Source organism: Prosopis cineraria, unplaced genomic scaffold, assembly GCF_029017545.1.
Source record: "Prosopis cineraria cultivar Desert tree isolate PC_DT_omini unplaced genomic scaffold, ASM2901754v1 PC432, whole genome shotgun sequence".
In the NCBI taxonomy this organism is placed as follows: domain Eukaryota; kingdom Viridiplantae; phylum Streptophyta; class Magnoliopsida; order Fabales; family Fabaceae; genus Prosopis; species Prosopis cineraria.
The window spans coordinates 19384-40250 of NW_026555757.1; the positions used below are offsets into that span (position 1 = coordinate 19384).

Sequence of the window (20867 nt, forward strand, 5' to 3'; positions counted from 1 at the left end):
TATATAGGAGTTTATATGTATATATATATAGTAAGGAGTTTATATGTATGCAAAAGGAAAAAGTTATATATTTAGTTTTTTATATTTAAAATGTTTGTTTTTAATTAAATCAAGATATGGAGATTTTTTATAGATTATTTATTTTATAATGTTTTTGTTACTAATATTATAAACACATTACAATTCACGTGTTTTGATTTGATTAGATAAAAATATATTGACTAATATATAAGTTTGTCTGTATATAAATATAGTATTTTGTATCATATTGCAGTGTTTTTTGTCACTATTGTGAATCAAAAATTTTGGTTCATCCATATATTTAAGTGGAAAATTTACAATAAAATCTTTACAAATTATATAAATAATAATTTAATATCTCAAGGTGTTATAATTTTATTAAAGTTTAGGGATTTTTGTGTGAATAAATTTTAATATGAAAATATTATTTTACTCTTATCAAAAATAACAAGTCTCAATTATAATTTTTATTTAAAAAATAATCACCTTTATTTTATAAATTGTAGAGCTGAATAAAAAATTATAATTTATTAAGTGCAATTCTTATTACTGAAAAATAAGTTATCAAAATATTAAGTCTTAATTATAACTCTTGTTTAAGAAATAGTAACTTTTATTCTGTAAATTATAAGAGTTGAAAAAAAAAATTATAATTTATTGAGTGTAATTTTTATTATTGAAAAATAAATTTTTCAAATGAAAAGTTTTAATTACAATTGTTATTTAAGGAATAATATTTTTTATTCATAAAATCACAAGCATTGAATGAGAAATTATAATTTATTAAGTAAAATAATTTTTTAATTTAAAATTTATTGGCATAGAAATATTTATAGAATTATGACATTTTGAATGATTAAGTTATCATTTATATAATTAAAGATAATTTTATTATCATTTTTTTTATTTAAATCTTAAAAGAAACGTGCAAATAATTGTGATTTATGAGTAAATATTAGCTTCTGAATATATAATTCAATATTTTTCAGTGATTTGTTTTGGCCTTTCTATGCTGTTATTGTGAGTAAGAAGATAATAACTGAAATTTGTGCTCTTTCCACATGAAATGATCACCCATTAGAGGCCTTTTTTTTAGGTTTTGAACGTTGCTTTAAATTTCAACAGAACCTTTTGTCATGTAATGTATGAAATAAATATGAAAAACTTTTAATCGAGGAATATAGGGCCCGTTTAGATACATTTTGAAAATCAATTCTAACTTCAAAATTATGGTTTTGAAATTTTTTATCCAAATACCCACATTTTTCAAAACCTCATTCGGCTTCCCATACTTCATTTGGAAGGAGTTGGATTTTGTTCCATTCAGAAATCCATTCAGAAATCAAAACCCCAATTTTATCAAAATCAATTTTTAAAAATTTACTCAACCATCATCACATCCTGAAAATCATTTTTTTTATAATCAAATCATTTTCAATTAAAATTCAAACGAGCATATATTCAACAAAGTTTGAAAAAAAATTAAAATTCAATAGAAGTGCAACAAAGTTTGAAAAAAAATTAAAATTCAATAGAAGTGCAGAGGATAGAGATGACAACGGCGGACGAACAAAGGTCTAATCCAAGCCTCGCTCTTTGTCTAGCTTAAAAATAGTGAATATTATAGAAAAATTAATAATGCTGATTACTTATGAATATTATAATTGATCAGACTGTAGATGAATTACATTGATGATTTAGATTTCTTGATTTTTCCTGGCTAACGGTTAAAAAAAAAACCATATAGGCGTTTAAATTATTCGATAACTTATTTATACTATAATTTATATAGATCTTCAATCCCAAAATTATTTGTACTGTTAAGAACAAGTGGCAGAGCGAGGGGGGCTGGCGGACTGATCCCCTTCCCAAATTTTCAATTTTTTTTTTTCCAATACCAGACAAGGGTTGTCCCTTGTTGAAAAATATTAATTTTTATTTCAAAAAGGGAATTGAACTCTTTATCTATTTAGTATTTACTAGTTTACATTGCTACCTATCTAAACTGCTGTTAATATTTTATTATGTGATGCTTAATATATAGAATTTTTTTATAAAATTAAAAAATGAAAAGTATAGTATACTTTTTATCAGTATTTAAAATTTGGACACTTAGACTGGTCGAACCGTCAATCGAATAAAAAAATGATTAGGTTCAACCATTTAGCCTATTTTGACAGTTAACCTAGGTTGGCCTGCTTTGATATGGGCAGTTCTTGAAGACCTGAAGTAAAAACCTGGAATGTAAAGTGGTCAAACCATTTTGACCCGTTTTTTAATATATATATATATATATATATACAAATATTCCCTTCATTTAAAAATATAAGACATTTTTAATCGAATCTCACCATCAATAGAGTAATTATCTATTTTCAAACTAACCATATTTTTTCATATTTACCCCTATAAATATCTTATAATAAATATAAAGTCATTATCAATAAGAATAATTTTAAAAAAAGGTAATGATTATATTTTAAAAGACTAAAAATACCTTATATTTTTTAATATCTAACTTCTCAAAAAATACTTTATATTTTTAAATGAAGGGAGTATTATTTTTTATTTAATTATTATATTATTAATTTAATTACTGATCTAACTAATTAAACCATAAAATTCATGACCCATCATATTTGTAATTAAACAGTGCCTCTAATTTTTGCACCATGTTATTAGAGCCTCCGGTCAGTTTCACAGTCTCGCCTATTTTATCCGGGGGGGAAAAAAAATCCTTTTTAATACGAATACTTTCAGGCTCGGGGGCCTTTACAGTAGGGCTGTAGGGGCGCTATTGTCATTTAGAAAATGACGACGTTCTCTATACAAGGGGATTTGCAATTAGGGTTACACATGTTGTGACTGCTCCTGGTGCGTGGAGACATGGCGGCCACTTTCCTCCTGCCTTCGGGTACTTACTCCTCTTCCTCAACTGAAATAATTCAGATCTCGCCACCCTCTTTGTTTTAATACAGAAGATCGCACACAGTTCTTCTTGGGAACCTTGTTTTAGACGGATGATTCCCAGGATTTTATCTGTGCGTAAAGCGAAGATCCATTCTGCTTGAGCCTTCTTCTTCGTCTATGGAGATGTGCTCCAATGTTATTGGCTCACACTTGATTACGATACTGATTTGTTCCCATATTACTCTTCATATTTTATTTTTACGTTTAAGCATACTGCACGGAGGTCCTTTTGGTTTTTTAGGTTTGCCGTTTTTGAAGAAAAAATATTTTGAAAATTGCTCCCTTTATTGATCCCGGTTGCATTTTTTTTTTTTGTTTTACAATTTTTCAGTTGGACGGAAATAGCATCCGCTCCAGTACTTGATGGATCGGTTCATGTGGAATGCACGGGTTTTTTCATCTCACCAATGCAACCCATGAGTTGAGGCTGAGAATGGGCCCACAAGGAAACGTGGCTAAACTCAGTTGAGAGTTCAGACTTGAGAATCTGTGACAGAAAGCAATGAAGCAAAGGCTGGACGGAAACTAGTTCCCTGAATGCAATGAAAGTAGATGCAAGTGTGAATGCTTCTACGCAATGTGGGAGAGGGAATGCATCTTATGGGACATGCTCATTTCAGTTGAGCCTAAAATTAATTGGACCAGTGCAGACAGTTTAACGTTTCAGTGAATACACAATGTTACTTCCATCTAATCAAAGTCACCCCTGATCTTGATCTTATTCTACTCAACCATGCTTTGGGCAGTTGTTTGTTACTCCCACAATCTACGCTCCCTGGCGGACTAGTTTTGACGTTGTCCTCGGAGGCTTGCCGCTTTTGTCACCAAAACATAATTGAGACAGAAATGTGTTGCATAAACAAAACTTTCCCTTTTCCCTCTTAGCTAGCTTCTGATTTAAAGTCTTTCTCAAGGCATTTTCCAGTATTCGTAAGAATCTTTTATCATTTGAAGGGTAAGTATAAAATAAAAAATAATATTTTAACATAATTTATTTTTGTGTACTTGTAATATGTTACTTCAATCGAAATTTAAATTTAAATAAAAATTTATTCTATTTTGAAATTTGTTTTGCACAAATATATTAAAGATATAAATAATAATTTATTTTTATTTTAAATTGTTATTCTCATAATGGATTTAAGAAGGCAATAACTACATTTGTTGTTAAAATTGTGTTGAAGAATAAATTTTTTGTTAAGTTCTATCTTATAATTAATTGAAGAAAAAAATTTACTCTCCAACAAATATTATTAGATTTGTCACTATTTGCTTTGTCTAGATTTCTAAGCAACAATTCCTATTTTATAATATATTGCTCTCGAGCATACTAAAAATTATAAACATTTTTTCAATTTAGAATATCATACAAAATAAAATTAGCTTATTTTCTTTAAGAATTTGTAGGTCAATGCATAGTGAGAAAAATAAAACATCATAATGAATCACACGCTATAATTTATGTCATAATAGTATTTACAAATCATAAGTATAGCCAAAAGTAAAAATAAATATTAATAATGATTTTAAAATAAGCAAGCAAAATAGCCAATATTATATTAGTATTTAGTAATCATACATATGCCTATAAGGATAAAAACTATTTTGTGAGTTTTTAGTTTTTATTATGTTTGTTTAAACTTTTAAAAATAATTAAAATCCAAAAAATATATATTTTTGATTATTTTAAAATAACTTTTAAAAATAATCTAATGTAATAGATGAGAGAGGGTGTGTCTTAATACGTGAATGTATCATAAAATTTTAAAACAATATGATGATAAATCATTTTTATGAAATAAAAATTAAGGAAGATATAAAATTTAAAAATAGAAAATTAATAATTATTATTGTAACCAAATATAAAATAGTGTTTGTTTTTCATAAAATCTCTATAAGATAAATCTCTTTTTATAAAATTTTTAAACTACCTAAAATTATTTATCTTTTAATTTTAAACAAAATAGGCCCTAAATTTGAATTATAGGTTTTCAAGTTGTGATATACTTGTATATATTAATAATAAATATGTTACCCCATGCATATTAAGAATATCCACTGTAATTTTTCTTATTCTAACATATACTATTTTATAATTTGTTACTCCTGTGTATCTGAAAAATATAATAAACAATTTGTTATTCTATGATGTGTTATTCTCACATAAATTTAAATTTAAATAACGGTATATTCTACCTTATATTTTGTTGTTTTGAAATAAAATTATATTTTATAATTAAAATTTTCAGATTATGTATTATTGTATATAAATTAAAATTTAAATAACTGGTTATATTTTATTTTTTTCTTGGTACGTGTTAAAAACATAAATAACATTTTTTTATATTAAAAAATTGGAATTAAATTTTCTAAAGTTGATATGCGTAAATTTCATTGAAGTTTTCTTTTTTTAAAAAAAAATTTAAATTTTATTATTTTTTATAAAAATATAAAATGCTTTCCTTTCTTCCTTTGAAAAGCAAACTTCGCATAAATTTACAGATATCAATTTCAAAAGATTTAAATCCTGAACAATTATATATACAAATTTGTTACCTATGTAAATTAAAAATATAAAAAATAATTTATTATTTCTATATATGTTATTCTCATGTAAATTAAAATTTTAAAAATAAAACATTCTATCTTATAATTTGTTATTTAACATTATATTTTCTTGTACAATTTATTATTTTATACCTATACAAAGTATAAGTAACAAATAATATATCTCATACCTACCGTTTTTACTATAAATATTATATGTGCTATTAAATTTTTTAACATGGAGCCCGCATTTATTTTTTCTATTATGAGGCTCAAATGATATTTTAACAGCACATAACATTTTGATATACAAAATATTTTTTTAATGTCATTATTACTTTTCATTCAACTGAAGACGTTGTGCTTTGTGTGTGTGGATTATATATTGCTAAACTGAAAAAGGTCTACTTATCCAAAATATAATATAAATATATACTGCTTTTACTTTTTCAATCTAGCCCCTTGTCCTTTTGTTCATTGCTTGCCGTATTTAATGTTGGGAATTCGGATGAATTTGCCTATTCAAGCTGGACCTGAACATGCCCGGTTCTTTTAAAAGCTTAGTTAAATTTAATTTAAATATTTATATTTTATTTTTAAAATTATTTTTAATTATTTTTTATTTTAAAATTAATTATTTTATTTTCAAATATTTTTATATTTAAATGATGAATAGAACTTAAATATATGAATTTTAGTATAAAATGACCTAAAACTTAAAGAATTAATTAATATTTATCATATTTTGTAAAAATAAAAAAAAAATTATTCGTGTGTTCGGGTCAAACCCGAACTCAATCAAGCTTGACCTGAATAAGCCCGAACATAAACATATCATATTTTTTTTAAGTTTGGCCCTATTTTTTTTTTTGATGAGATTGGGTTAGTTCATCGAGCTCGACCTAAATAATCGGATCTAACCATATTATGTTTGATGGGAATTTGAACTTGAAGGAAATTTTAAAGAAATATGAATTTCAATCGCACCAAAGTTGTTTACAAGTTTTTAATTCCTATACAACACTTTATAGTTAAAACTAATTCTAGTGAATGGTAATATTTAAAAAATATATACTCATATTTTTCCAAAGTGTAAGAATACCAACTAATCCTGTTGGCCAAAAGAACACAAACTGCTTTTTTTGGCCAAGAAGCAATCAACTTCCATTAAAACGACGCAAGTTCAAAGGAGATACATCAAGAAGCTAAGAAAACAGGAAAAACCAAAACCAGCAACAGTGAAAATAACAGCAAAGCCGTGAAAAAACGAAACAGCCAGAAGGGAGAAGCATCACCCAATCCCCAGGCGAATCGGCGATCACCCGCATGGGAGGACTCTGCACTTCTGCTACGTCTCAATAATCGTGAAGGAATTAATTTTACCTCATAATTCTGGGGGAAAACAATTTATATGTTGTGTGTGCAAGTAATAAAAAAGTTAAATTTTAAAAAATTATGAAATTCCAGGGAAAAATACTAAATATACACTGTAAAAATAGCCCGTGTTTATAATAAGCTAGTGATTTTCTTAAAAAAAGTATTAACTTATCAAATATATATTTACTACATATCTCATCTACTATATAGGAAAAATGATAATAAAATTTTACTAACATATATAATTAATAATTAAGTCCTTTAAAATATCATAATTCTTCTTATTTAAAATAAAAAAAAACAGATTCACAGGAAAAATTATAATTTATTGTTCAACTTTTACAATTCAAAAAATAAAAGCTATGATTGTTCAAATAAAAGTTGTAATTGTTATTTTCAAAACTTAAATTTCAATGATCAAAGAAATTTCATGTAAAAAATTTTGATTTCTTGTTCATTATGATTTACATGATAAAAGTTGTGATTGATTATTTTCACAATTTAGACTTCAATAATAATAAAAAAAATCATGTGAATAGTTGTAATTTTTTGTTTAATTTTTGTAATTTATAGAATTAAAGTCATGATTGGAATTAGTTATTTTTAAAACTTATTTATCAATCATAAAAAAAATTATGTGAAAAAATGTTATTTCTTATTTAATTTTTATTATTTATAGAATAATAGTTGTTATTGCTTAACCAAAAGTTATAATTAAAAAAATGGAGCCAGGCTTATTATTTTTATTTTAAATAAGGACAATTTAGTCATTTAACTTAAAATCATTAATAAAAAAAAGGTACTCAAAAACTTCAAAAAACTATAATATTTTAAAAAACCTAATTATTATTTATATATTTTAATAAAATTTTATTATCATCTTTCTTATTATATAAGTATTAGCAATGAATAAAATAGAGAAAAGTCATAAAAAAATAAAAGAAAAGTCATGATTTAGATGCTTGAAAGCGGCAAGCCAGCACAGCAAAATTTGTATTCATATTAGGTGAGAATGAACTACTAAAATTGCCGGATCAGCAGAGATTTACGCGGGCCCGGTTCTCGTGATCCGACATTTTTCATGGAGGACTCTTGGGGGCCGGAGGGGGGGATACACTTAAAGTTAAAACCTATAATCTGAAATGTCTCTGCTGAGAGCCCTTATTAAAATATATTTTCATTTAGGTCCTCGGCTTCTGGAGACATTTCAGATTATATGGAATTTTAAGCATAAATTTTTCTCTCATAAAAACCTTTGGTGTAATTCTTCTCTCTCTCTCTCTATTTTTTTGGTGGGCGACCAGGTTGACAACTTATCATGCCAGGCATTATTGTCCCAAAAAACAAAATCATTCTGCCCCTAGAATAATCCGAATTTTTGGTGGCAGCATCAAAATTTTTGTCTTTTCAACAACGCCGACCAAATTTGAAATTCCCACGTTGTGATGCTTCTGCACCTGTAAAATAAAAGACTATATTTAATTTATTATACATATTTGCCAATATTACGATGGAGGTTCTTTTTTAAAATAAAACAAAATATTTCTAACACCAAAAGAACATGCTCATATTTTTCTGTTATGCGTTGCATTGTACAAAGGCGTTTGTGGCCATGCCCTCTTCATTCCCAAACAATTGATGTATAATTTTTTAAATAAATTTATCCTTCAATAAATATAAAATTTTTGCTGGAAACTATAATAAATAAGCTTGATTAAGAATATTATTATATCTTAGAAAAATAATATTATTTTGGATGGGAGAGGGTTTTGTTTTAGACAAATGGAAGGCATTGCATATTTGCATGCAGGTGAAATGTTTGTTTTTTTATTTTCAAAAATAAAAGCTAAGACCCATGAGCTTTATAGGATGTGTTTTATCTGAAAAATTTCTTATTTCCACAACATAGAAAAATTATTGATTATTACCAATTAGAATTAAAAAGAATAGTAGAGACTCTCGTTGTTTCAAATATGTGGTTGAGAGTTTGATATTCATGACAATTTAATAGGAAGAGATTGACATATTACTCTCAATACCCAAAAAGAAATCATGAATTGTTGAATTTGATAGGTCAAATATAAAATTAATTTATATTATTAAAAATTAATTCAAACAATCCAAAATTATAGAAAAGGGTGGAGAGAAAAATAAAAAAAGAAGTCAGTTTTGTCCTGATATGGGCGTTTTTGCAAATAACAATAAATCACCGGAATGCTCACATGGGTCTGTTTGGATTTCAGTTGGGTATAATAGATTATAAAAATAATTAATTAAGTGGTAGATTTTAATCATAATTAATTATGTTATAACGCAATCTATTTGGATACTATTTTTCTAAAATTGATTTTAACAGAATTGAAGATGTTTGGATAATTTAATCAGAATTAATTTTTAACTATATAAATTACTATTTAATTTAATTTTTAAATATTAAATATTAATTTTTTGAATATATAAAGTTTAAATTTTATTAAGAAAAAAAGGAAAAAAAAGAGAGTTTAATTTTGCTTTTATTAAATTATGTATTTTTTTTGTAATTTTTTCTTGAGCCTCTCTTTATAATTTTTTTCAACACTTTTTGATAAACTTTCTGCAAATGCTGATGAAGAGAGCTTAAAAAAAAAAAGCGCGTTTATGGCCATAATCGATTTTTGCTTTTCTCTGGCTGTTTGGATAACTTGGCTCAAAAAATCGATTTTGGACTAAAAAATCGATTATCACGGCTATCCAAACACACACGTAATCATTCAAATTAGGGGTGTTCACGGGACGGGACCGAAACACCCTTATCTCGTGTCCTGTCTCAAAAAAAAATTAGGAATAAATTTTGATCTTATATCCCGTCCCGTCCCGTTAAGAGTTAAGACGGGACCGGGACAAGATCGGAACGTCCCGCCGTCATGATAAATGAAATAATATTGAAAAAGATCTGAATAATAACGTTGATTAAAATTTTAAATCATATAATTTATTAAGTTTAAAATCAAAACAATACAAGTACATAAATAATAATAATGTAAAATCAATTATTGAATTATATTAGTCACAATTACACATTGTAATAATAAATACAAATGATCTTTATGCTATAAGATTAGTAACAACAGGCAAGTTAAATATAACATTAAATCATTGTTCTTCTACTTTAGTGAAGATATACTAAGCTAATTACTCTTCTAAAAATAAGCAAAAAATACGTTGTAAATAAAATTTATTAAATAGATGGATATAAAAATAAATTATATTAATATAATTAATATATTATAAAGAAATATATCGCCATGTTTACTCCATGCCATTAAAATTATCAATATAAAAAAACTTTAGTTTTAAATAAAAATTATAAGTATTAAAATTATAATTAATATAATTAATATAAGTATAAATTATATTAATATAATTAATATATTTAAAATAAAAAATAATATATATAATATTCGGGACGGGACGGGACGTCCCGATGGTAATCCCGTGTCCCGTCCTGTCCCGAATCCTTTTCCTGTGTCGTCCCATAAAATCTCGTTCCGATTATTTTCTGACTGAGATAAGACCCATCCTGATATGATCGAAATAATATTGAGTCAATCGAAATAAGTTCAGACTGGACACCCCTAATTCAAACCCTCGTTGGCTTGTATTATTTAAATATTTGAACGAGTGAAAAGCTGGCAAAGCCAATCGAAAACATCACTTTTCCAGTCAAGTTGGCAATGAAGAGTTGGATGTTGTATATAGAAGTCTAAACGGTGCTTCCATATCCCTTACTTCTGACTGCATTAAGTAAACCAGATCATTATCAACAGCATGGAAGGCATTGTGCATAAAACGGTGGAAGTGAACGGCATCAATATGCACGTGGCTGAGAAAGGAGATGGCCCGGTGGTGCTCTTCCTGCACGGCTTCCCCGAACTCTGGTACTCCTGGCGCCACCAGATCCTGTCTCTCAGCTCCCGTGGCTACCGTGCGGTGGCTCCAGATCTCCGCGGCTATGGCGACACCGATGCCCCGTCGTCGATCAGCAGCTACACGTGCTTCCAACTCGTGGGTGACATCGTGGCCCTCATGGACTCTCTGGGTGTGGATCAAGTGTTCCTCGTCGCTCATGACTGGGGAGCCATCCTGGGTTGGTACCTCTGCCTCTTCCGCCCTGAAAGAGTCAGAGCCTATGTGTGTCTCAGTGTCCCCTTCCGACCTTTTCTGGGCAGAAGCCCCAAAGTCAGAACTGTAGATGCCTTCCACGCCTTATTCGGCGATGACTACTACATCTGTAGATTCCAGGTTTTAATTTCCTTCCACCTTTTCCACTGCTGGATAATTGTAATTACTTGTTGGCCGTTGGTTTCCCGTGTTTTTTTTTTTTTCTGTTTCAATGGAGATTGTGATTCTGTGATGTGGACAGGAACCGGGGAAGATGGAAGCAGAGCTGGCTCGAGCTGGGACTTCATATGTGATGAAGAATATTCTTACCACTCGACAAACGGGTCCCCCGATCTTGCCGAAAGGAGAGTACGGGACTGGCTTCAATCCCAATACTCCAGAGGACTTGCCCTCCTGGCTCACTAAAGAAGATCTCGCTTATTATGTTTCCAAATTCGACAAGACCGGCTTCACTGGTGGCTTGAACTACTACAGAAATCTCAACTTGTATGTTCTTTTTAACATTAATGCCTTGATTCGCGAGGATGTCAAAATTAGTGATGGCTAGCTCATGGATTGTTTGGGTGAAATTGCAGGGACTGGGAGCTGACCTCGCCGTGGAATGGAGTAGGAATCAGCGATAAAATTCCAGTAAGATTCATAACGGGCGATGTTGACCTGGTGTACACATCTGCTGGGATGAAAAAGTACATTCATGGTGGTGGATTCAAGAAAGATGTGCCTAGTTTGGAGGAGGTATTTGTGCAAAAGGGAGTGGCTCACTTTAACAATCAGGAAGCAGCAGAAGACACCAGCCATCTCATTTATGACTTCATTTCCAAGTTCTGATGCCTCTCTCCGTGCTCGATCCAATCATTTATTTGATTCCCTGCATTTTAATTTGCCTTGTGTTTATTGTAACAGGCTGTTTATCTTTGAACATCTTTCAACTCGTGGTTTTGCTTTTGTGTCCCCCAACATGCTACCTATCCATGGAGGCTGGCCGGAGCCATGCATTCTACTGTAGTATATCTCTGACTGTTTTCTGACCTGGAGTATACCTCTCTGTTTCAATGACTTATGCAACTAAGATATCGCGTATTAAGTGCCAGAACCCCCCCCCCCCCCGGGAATCAAGATAGCAATGTGTAAACTAAGTCCGAAACGCATCATCGATCAACGAGTATCTAGTTAATGAGACGATTCCTCTGGGGATCTGGATTTGGTGAGAGAAGCAGAGTCCCCTCATCCCGTACGTGTTAAACATGGCACCATCTTGAACATTTGTTTAAAATAGGTGGTTATGACAGATTTTGCAAGCAGATAAAGTCGATACACTAAATCATGCACGCATTTTCTCTTACTCGTTGACTTTACCTTCCCGCCTTCTTCCCTCATTGCTCAGTTACAGAAATTTAAAAAAAAGAAGAAGAAGAAGAAGAAGAAGAAGAAACTTCGTCGGTTCCAATTATAATCTTTCTTCAAAACTATTATAATAACAATTACCCCAGGCCCAACAATAATCTTTCTTCAATATCAACTCAGCACACACGCAAAACAAATGCCCAAAACACAGATGCAGTGCGGTGGCGAGGAGAAGAAAACGAGAAAATGATGAAATTGACAGCAAGATCAGAATCCAGCGATGACCCAAAGCCCTAGATGATGGCATTTGCGCAAGTACCTAGCCTCCACAATTCCCAAAACTAAACCAGTATACTTGGCATAAGCATCGGAAGAAAACGTTTTAAGAAATTGTTATGCATCACAACCAAATATACCTTATTTCCAAGCCTCCCCATTATGGGATTGTCACTGCGAAAACTCCCTGACTCCAACGTCACAGAAAAGGTGAATATCATACTTCCTCGGAATCTCTCTCTCTCTCTATTTTTTTTAAAAAAGGCTATTTTCAGTTATTTTCATAAGAGACTTTACAAATTTTTAAAAATATTAAATCCTCATTTTCCTTAAATACTCCTGATTATTTAGAGAGAGAAAGATAAAACTATAGTAATTTAATACTTCATTTGATTCTCTACATAAGTCAATTAAAACCATCATATTGGAATAAGATAAGTTAGTCAAATTATTGACATTGTTTAAAAAATTTACTTTTATCAGGTGCATCATCGTTAAAAATATTCTTTTTCACGTATAATCTTTTACTACATGGACAAAATTTTTTTGAAAAAAAGAAGTAATTAATAATTCTTTTTAGAAGATGATTAGGACTAGAGGGAGTAAACTTTAGGGAGAATTGCATTCAGGATCCTTGGAAAGAACAAAATTGTAGAAAGGGTCCAATACATTCTGAATCTTCTCTGAAGGCCAAAGGACTAAATTGATATTAATTTCTCACACTAAATGACAAAATTGCCCCTTATTTGAAAAACTAAAACCATCGAAATTATCTATCATGAAAAACCTGAAGTTCATTTCTCTCAATCTCATAACCTCATTAATGTTGTCAGAGCTTGTTTTTCACCAGATCAAAGCCACTCTATCTAGTATTGAGAGTCGAAGGTTACTATCTTGTGAGTTAATCGGTGAAAAGCGAAGGGAATTGATGTTATATCACTCATATGAGAGTCATTGGAACCATTTCGGCATTATTGTTGGCAAACACATTGAAGATTTACATTCGTGCAAGTGAGTGTAGCAAATTTATAAGAACTCATTATTTATGTGATAGAAAAATTTTGAAAGAGCCTCACTATAGTAATTCAGCAAAAGTTTGTCTTGTATTATTCTTTTATTTTCACTATAGTTTGTAGCTGTGTAGTGTGAGTGTATAGGTTTTCGTAGCATTTGAAGAAAGAGCTTGATGAGTGAATCTAAAGTCTATGTTGTACAAAAGGCAAATATTGAACTCTTGAATTTGAAGCTATCCTATCAATCGAAATGGAATTTGTGATGTAAAAATTAGAATGTGGTGTTGTAAAAACTTGGATTATAGTTGTAAATTCATAAACCAATAAAATTTTGGCATAAAATATGTTGGAAGTGAAAGTCACAAAAAGAACAACTGAATTATATATTGTAGAAATATGATATTTGTCTTGTTGAGGAAGACAACAAGACAAACGGTTAAAAATATAAACATATTTAATAAAAAATAACTAATTTTAACTATTTTTTTAAAAAAAGTTGTGTACAAATTGTTAAAGGTGTTCTATGAAGAGGGGAGGAAGGAGTAGAAATTGAAAAACTTGCCTCATAAATCCATTATTGTGAAAGAGGAACCCTAATTTTTTAATTAAAATCAAAATACCAACCCATGCGCAGCTTTTAGCTTCACAACAGAAAAGGAGAAACGAGGGAGAGAGAGTGCCAGCGGTGGCGAAGAGCACCAATATGGCTATTCTACATCCAACGAGGGAGATGGCTACTTTTGAGTTTCCAATAATATGGTATATGGACACTTAGATTTAACCTTCGATGGATGTTAGGAACTTGGGATTGGGTGTTCCCAAACAAGAGGCTTTGAATTTATTTTTTTTAAGAGGGGAAAACAAAATTTGGTTGAGAATTATGAAGATCAACCTAAACTATCCTTACCATTCCCAACTAGAATTCTAATTTTTAGAATTTTATTCTTCTCTTAATCTAAAATCAAATTAATGATTGAATCAAGTTTCTAACATTTTTGATGTATCAAAGAGGTCACCTTTAAATTCTTCATCTCTTCTCTAACCTCCTCTCCTTTCAATCTCATTCCTTTCAAGATCAATATCCAAGTATTTAATCACAAGTTAGCTGTTTTATCATCACAAATCTTCAAAACTCTTTTTTTTTTTTTCAACAGATAACAACCCTCCAATATATTATGCCAGCACCATGAAGGTCTTCTCCCTCTCTTTTCTGTAAATAAATCACATTTAGGAAAGTATATACTTTTCAAGATTCTACTCCAAAATTCATCAGGATTTTAATTAATCTCCATACAGTTTTAGCAAGCAAAACAATGTTGAAGGCTTTGAAATCTCTAAAACTCATACCACAATCAAGCTTAGAATTAGACAACAAACTCAACTTCCCTCAATGAATTTTTCCACTACCATCCTCACTATTGCCCCACCAAAATTTAGAGATTAACCCATCCAATTCTTTTCAAATTTTAATAGAAAAGGAAAAACAAGTCATTGGATAAATAGGTATAGCATTAACAATAACTTTTATCAAAACCTCCCTTTTTGAAAAAGCAAGAGAAGCTATTTTAGACCTAGCCCAAATGACAAGTAAACCAAGGTATTTTTCTTGTTGGTCAACACTAGAAATATGCCAAAGTAAAGATATTTCATCTCTCAACTCCTTGTTAGCATTAGCTGAGAAAAACAAGCAAGATTTATCCAAATTAATTATTTGCCTAGTAGCAACACAATAAATTTCAATAATTTTTCTCAAAATCAAACAATTCTCCTTTTCAACCTTCATAAAAAAGAGTGATTAATCTACAAAAAAATAAATGAGATAATACTGAGCACCCCTTTACCAGCCTTAAACCTTTTAAATCTCCTTTTTTAACATGATAAATCATTATCTAAGACATGCAATGATGATAAAAAGAAATGGAGAAAGAAAATCTCCTTCACCTTTAAAAATATTTTATGTTTTATAAAAAGGCAATTGCACATAACCCTTCACCTTAAAAATTTAAATCAACTCCAATAATCTTTTATTTGTTTACCACAAGCTTTCTTATTGTTAATTTTTTAATTATCTTACTACTAAAAGTTGCTATTTAATATTAAAAAGATATGTAGTAGCCTATGTAATATTTGATGTAAACCAATAGTAGCTTTATAAAAACTTTATTCATATTTTTCAGTTATTATTAACTTACATTGAATGCCACATATGTTACAATGTGTCTTTTTTTTAATATAAGATATAAGATGACAATTTGTATTAATAAAATAACTAAAATAATAATAATAATAATAAAAGAATTGATGATAAAAAAAACATTTAAAAAAATTATGCATGTTAATTTTAAACTTTTAAATGAAGCTGTAATTTAAAATTATTTTATGCTCCTTTCGTTTAAAAATATAAAATATTTTTAATCGAATCTCACCCCCAAATAAAGTAATTACCTACTTTTAAACTAACCATATCTTTTCATATTTATTCATATTAAATATTCTATAATAAATATACAGTCACTATTAATAGGAACATTTTTTTTTTAAAAAAAAGCAATGATTACATCCTAAAAAATTAAAAATGCTTTATATTTTTTTAACATTTAACTTCTCAAAAAATGCCTTATATTTTTTAATGGAAGGAATATATTTTAACCTATAAAAATAATAAAACAAACCAAAAAAAAACTAGAAAAATTAAAACTTCACATAATATATCTTTAAAAGATTAAAATCCTAAATTTATAATTTATTTAAACGTGTATAAAAATTTATCAATATATCTATATCCTGACAAAAAAAAAATCAATATCTATGAATATATTACATAAAATTTAAATCCTCAAACGGGAAATATGCTATAATTACTACGTTTTTATTTGATTTACATCGATCCGTGCAACATGAAGTTCTGCCCTAGTACACACGCACAGCCACACCGGAACAAAAATTATCCAAAACACTATCACTTCTGTATCATCAAGCGGTAGCAGTAACGATGATGATAATAGAAGCCTAAACATTCCCGCCTAGTTCTCTCTAGTTTGGGCTCCTATAATAAAAATATCATTTGTGTAATCATTGCTCGTTCAGTGAAAAACTAGCAAGCCTAACATTCTCAAAGAGTTATCTACTTTCTGACTATCATTTATCATAAATCGTCCAGATTAAAATCTAAGCAAGTTCAGAATAATTTGATAGCGAGGCAAATTCGAGATGTTGCTCGCTTGTCGCATTTGAAGGCTACAGAATTTCGGTTGACCTTCGCTCAGCCTTTTATAATCAAGCAATCTAAAATTTAACTCATCACCAAGGCATATAAAAAATTCCACCAAAACTACTAGAAAGAAAACTTAATTTGAAAATACACTTAAAATGACACTGATCGAACAAGAAATCTAAGAAACAAGAGCATTAAAGTTCATACATTACCATAACTGAATCAATAACATCAAATTTGTCTTCAGCTCGTATGATATTGCAAAATTTTGAATTTTTGAAGTCAGATCACCTTATCCTTATCCAAAATAAACAACTAGGATAAACTCAAACCCTAAATCCTTTGCTGTTCCTCCTTCCTCTCGCCCTCTCGAACTTCCTTCCCTTAGATCGCACATAAGGCTTGCTGTGGCTATGGGGCACACCAGGAGCAGGACCAAAATGCTTCACCGCTTCACGAGCATTCTTTGGGCCCCTAAGAAGGACCTGCTTCCAAGATTTTCAGGTCAAATTTACCGTCCAAAAACTGACAAAATCTTTAATTTTCCACACTTCTCTAATCATTAAACTACAATACCATCACACAAACATCTAGAGTGCTATTGCAATGGGGGAGAGGAGAAAAAGTAGCTAGGAAAAAGAGGGTTGAATGTTCTGAAACAAGTAGGGTAATGAAAAATTAAAATACAAATCCAGGCTTTTGTGCAAATCCAATCAATACTATTCCCTTAGTCAATAAAATTGTTAATTATTAGGAGATGGTAATTAATATATCCACTCAATCAGCACTTCCAACAAAATCTAAGATTTCTATAAAACACAAAGGACGCCACAAAATAAGCAAAATAAGCGCTATTGTGAGTCCCATGTGACAGCCTACAGAGATCTAACAACATAAGCATAGAAAAGAAAAATTAATAACTACATGTTCACTATTTAGATAAAAACACCATGAATGGGATATTAGATAAAGCAAACAATTCAGAAAATGGTGATATGGCTACATACCGTGTTCTGTCCCAGAGGAGCCCTAAGAGCAAGCTGATCAAATGTCAGGCATTCACCACCAGACTTTTCTATCCTAGCTCGTGCTGTCTCCGTGAACCTGAGTGCTGTAACTTTCAATGGGGGTACCTCATATACCCTTGTATCATCAGTCACAGTACCCACAATCACAGCGATCTTACCTTCCTATACAAAAAAAATTTCAGCACAGAATTAATGGAAATTACAATTAACTAAATTACAAAAGTTAACAAGATAGAGATATCTAACCTTTCCCTTCATAAATTTTATCAACCTTGACAGAGAAAGAGGAGGCTTGTTAACCTTGCTCATGACCAGGCGCTTCAGTATCACATCATTGAAATTGCTACCAGTTCTCCGGACTAGGAAGCGATAAAGCTGATCAAGAAACATTAATCAGAGTAAATCGATGTATGTAACAAAAAAGAAACAAGTAACCTCACATTAACATGTAAGTAGATATATATACAATACATGAAATATGACGGGCAGATATCAAATTAAGAAAGAGTTCCCTCAGCATAAACTACAAGTCAAAATCATGATATCAGCATTAGCATGGTTTAAAAGGCATCATAGGGAACCTTCCTCTTTGACAAGTATAAGATTGCCATTAAAACAAGAATTGAAAATATAAAATAAATAAATAAAATAACATCATAGAGATAATCAGATAAAACTATATAATGCTCAGTAATTAATATTGACAGGATATTCCATAACTTGGTTAAGAAAAAAGCTTATGAAAATGAACTAGTGAATTTCAGCTCTTGGTGAAAATATCTATAAATCATTGGAATAGTTATTAAAAACCCAAAACTCTTCTAGTGCATTATATACCAAACGAAATGTTAGAGAAAAATAATTATTGTTATTTTTTCTACAGTAGAGTGATAAAAATGAAATAAAATGCTAGTTATTCCAGGCTCAGACAAATGTGGATAAATCTATTCCCAGACCTTCGCATGACGAAGGCCTCATAATGAGCTGGGATCACATTTATCATCATCGTGAAAAATACACCCATCAGATCAACACCGTATACTCTAACGACTACCCACTTAATTAACAGGAACAGATTTATCAGACACAACTAATGGCTGGTTAATTTCTCCGAAAATTAAGAACATAACATACATAAATTCCACAGTAAAAGAATAGGGATCGAATAGAGACCTTGACCAAGAGCTTGAGGTAGATATCATCGGACTTGGGAGCAGTTCTTTTGGTCTTCTTGCTCTTACCGCCAGCCTTAAGATCGATACCCTGTATAACAAAAATAAAAAAAAGAAAAACATCGGCACTGAGGGGGAAAGGCCAAAGAAAGAAGAACGCACGAAGACACGTAGATGAGTGAGAGAATGAACCATTGTAGCTTGGGTGATGACAAGCTCCCTCTGTGCTCAGCTTGAACGACGCGACGACTGATGAAATATAAATCGGGAAGAGGAACGATGAAGTAGGGTTTTGTTGAGGTGCCGCCGGGCTTCGCCTGTCTTGTGTGGATCTGGGCTGGCCCATCTTTTTCATTAATCCGGGTCAGTTAGAGTGAGCCCACACCTATGCGTCCGGAAGCAACTTAGCGGCATTCGTATGTTTGGTATGATATAAAGAATAATGAGAACGAGAATATTGTTTATTTTCCCATGTTTGATTTAAAGGTGGTAATTTAGGTGAGTCAAACTTATTTAAATCAAACTTAAAATATTTTATCTTTTTAAAAAACTCATATAATTAAGTCTGACTCTAATTTTTTTTAGTTGGGTTCTGACTAATTTATCAAGTTTGGCCAAATTATCAGCTCTAGGTTGATTGAATTAATTGCAACCACGGATGCTAAAATATGAAATTTCAGAAAAAAAAACATGTTTAAAATTATTCTAATTGAATTTTTTAATACTTATCTTTCATATTTTTAATAGTCATCCTTGACATTTTTAATACTCAGTTTTTTTATTTTTTTTTCATTAGTCACTTGAGATATATTAAATACTCCTTTTTCATGATTTCAATGCTGAAAAGTATTAAAAATAAATGTTTTTCAATATCATTAAAAAGAATTAAATGGAAGATGATTATTTAAAACACATAAGATGACTATGGGAAAATTGAAAATAGGAGTATCAATTACCAAATTACGAAGGCTGAGCAACAGGTAGGATAGGTTAGCCTGAAAGGCTACCTAAAGCTTGTTCATGTCAGATAAAATGGGTACCAACTAGCTCGTACCTGTAGATAACCCTTTTAACCCATTTTTAAATGGGTTGGACTAATCCAAGTGGATTTTGGCTAGCCCATTTTTTCTTGCAATATTTGCTAAATAAATTTACATGTTTAGAAAAAAAAATCTCATAAATTTATAGATCTAGCCAAAGAAGCAAGGCATTAAAAGAAAGAGAGATAGGTATGGAGAGATAAAGAGTGGAAAATTAAAGGTGGTGATGGCAACAACTTTGTAGATCTACCAATATGGAGTGGAAAGACGCTCGTAAAGGAGAGGGAGATGCATGGGTGATGATGAAGTTTGGGGTTAGCTAAGGGTTGAGGCTTCTTCCTAACTTCTTCATAACTTTAACCTCTAATAGCAACCTATGTGGCTTGATTCTTGAGCTTGAGCACAGCACATGCATTAATGTTATGTGTCTTTTTATTTTTGTTTCATGTAATTTTTTTTAAATAATTATATATGAGTTGGGACGGGAAGTCTAAGAGATAACTTGTAGCTCGTCTCGTCTATATATTGTAACATCCCAATTTAAATTTTAATAGTTAATTTGGGTTAATAGAAATTTTGAAAAAATATTTAGAGGTAAACAAATTAGTAGAAAATGATTATTAAATCTAATTTAGGATATAATTTTAAATTAAAATAAAAAAAATTTAAAAAATTTAATTAATTTAAAAAATAAATAAATAAAA

General features: G+C 30.0%; 2 protein-coding genes, 1 long non-coding RNA gene and 2 other non-coding genes across 5 annotated transcripts; 2 read left to right on the plus strand and 3 right to left on the minus strand.

Moving 5' to 3' along the window:
• The first annotated feature begins 2805 nt into the window (after window positions 1–2805).
• On the plus strand, window positions 2806–4043 carry LOC129297075 (uncharacterized). The gene is made up of 2 exons (XR_008590105.1): window positions 2806–2935; window positions 3323–4043. It is a non-coding gene; the product is annotated as an uncharacterized LOC129297075 (long non-coding RNA).
• A 6583-nt stretch (window positions 4044–10626) lies between these two features.
• LOC129297073 (uncharacterized) lies at window positions 10627–12104 on the plus strand. Its single transcript, XM_054935445.1, has 3 exons — window positions 10627–11196; window positions 11318–11562; window positions 11652–12104. Exons 1-3 carry the CDS (start codon window positions 10723–10725, stop codon window positions 11902–11904), a joined length of 972 nt encoding a protein of 323 aa, XP_054791420.1. The 5' UTR covers window positions 10627–10722; the 3' UTR covers window positions 11905–12104.
• A 4998-nt stretch (window positions 12105–17102) lies between these two features.
• LOC129297078 (60S ribosomal protein L18-2-like) lies at window positions 17103–19386 on the minus strand. The gene is made up of 5 exons (XM_054935447.1): window positions 19316–19386; window positions 19125–19214; window positions 18198–18326; window positions 17931–18113; window positions 17103–17408 (listed from the first exon to the last, which is right to left on the minus strand). The coding sequence occupies exons 1-5, from the start codon at window positions 19316–19318 to the stop codon at window positions 17250–17252; spliced, it is 564 nt and encodes a 187-aa protein (XP_054791422.1). The 5' UTR covers window positions 19319–19386; the 3' UTR covers window positions 17103–17249.
• On the minus strand, window positions 18458–18532 carry LOC129297081 (small nucleolar RNA snoR53Y). Its single transcript, XR_008590108.1, has one exon. It is a non-coding gene; the product is annotated as a small nucleolar RNA snoR53Y (small nucleolar RNA).
• Window positions 18868–18964, minus strand: LOC129297080 (small nucleolar RNA snoR69Y). Its single transcript, XR_008590106.1, has one exon. It is a non-coding gene; the product is annotated as a small nucleolar RNA snoR69Y (small nucleolar RNA).
• Window positions 19387–20867: the final 1481 nt, after the last annotated feature.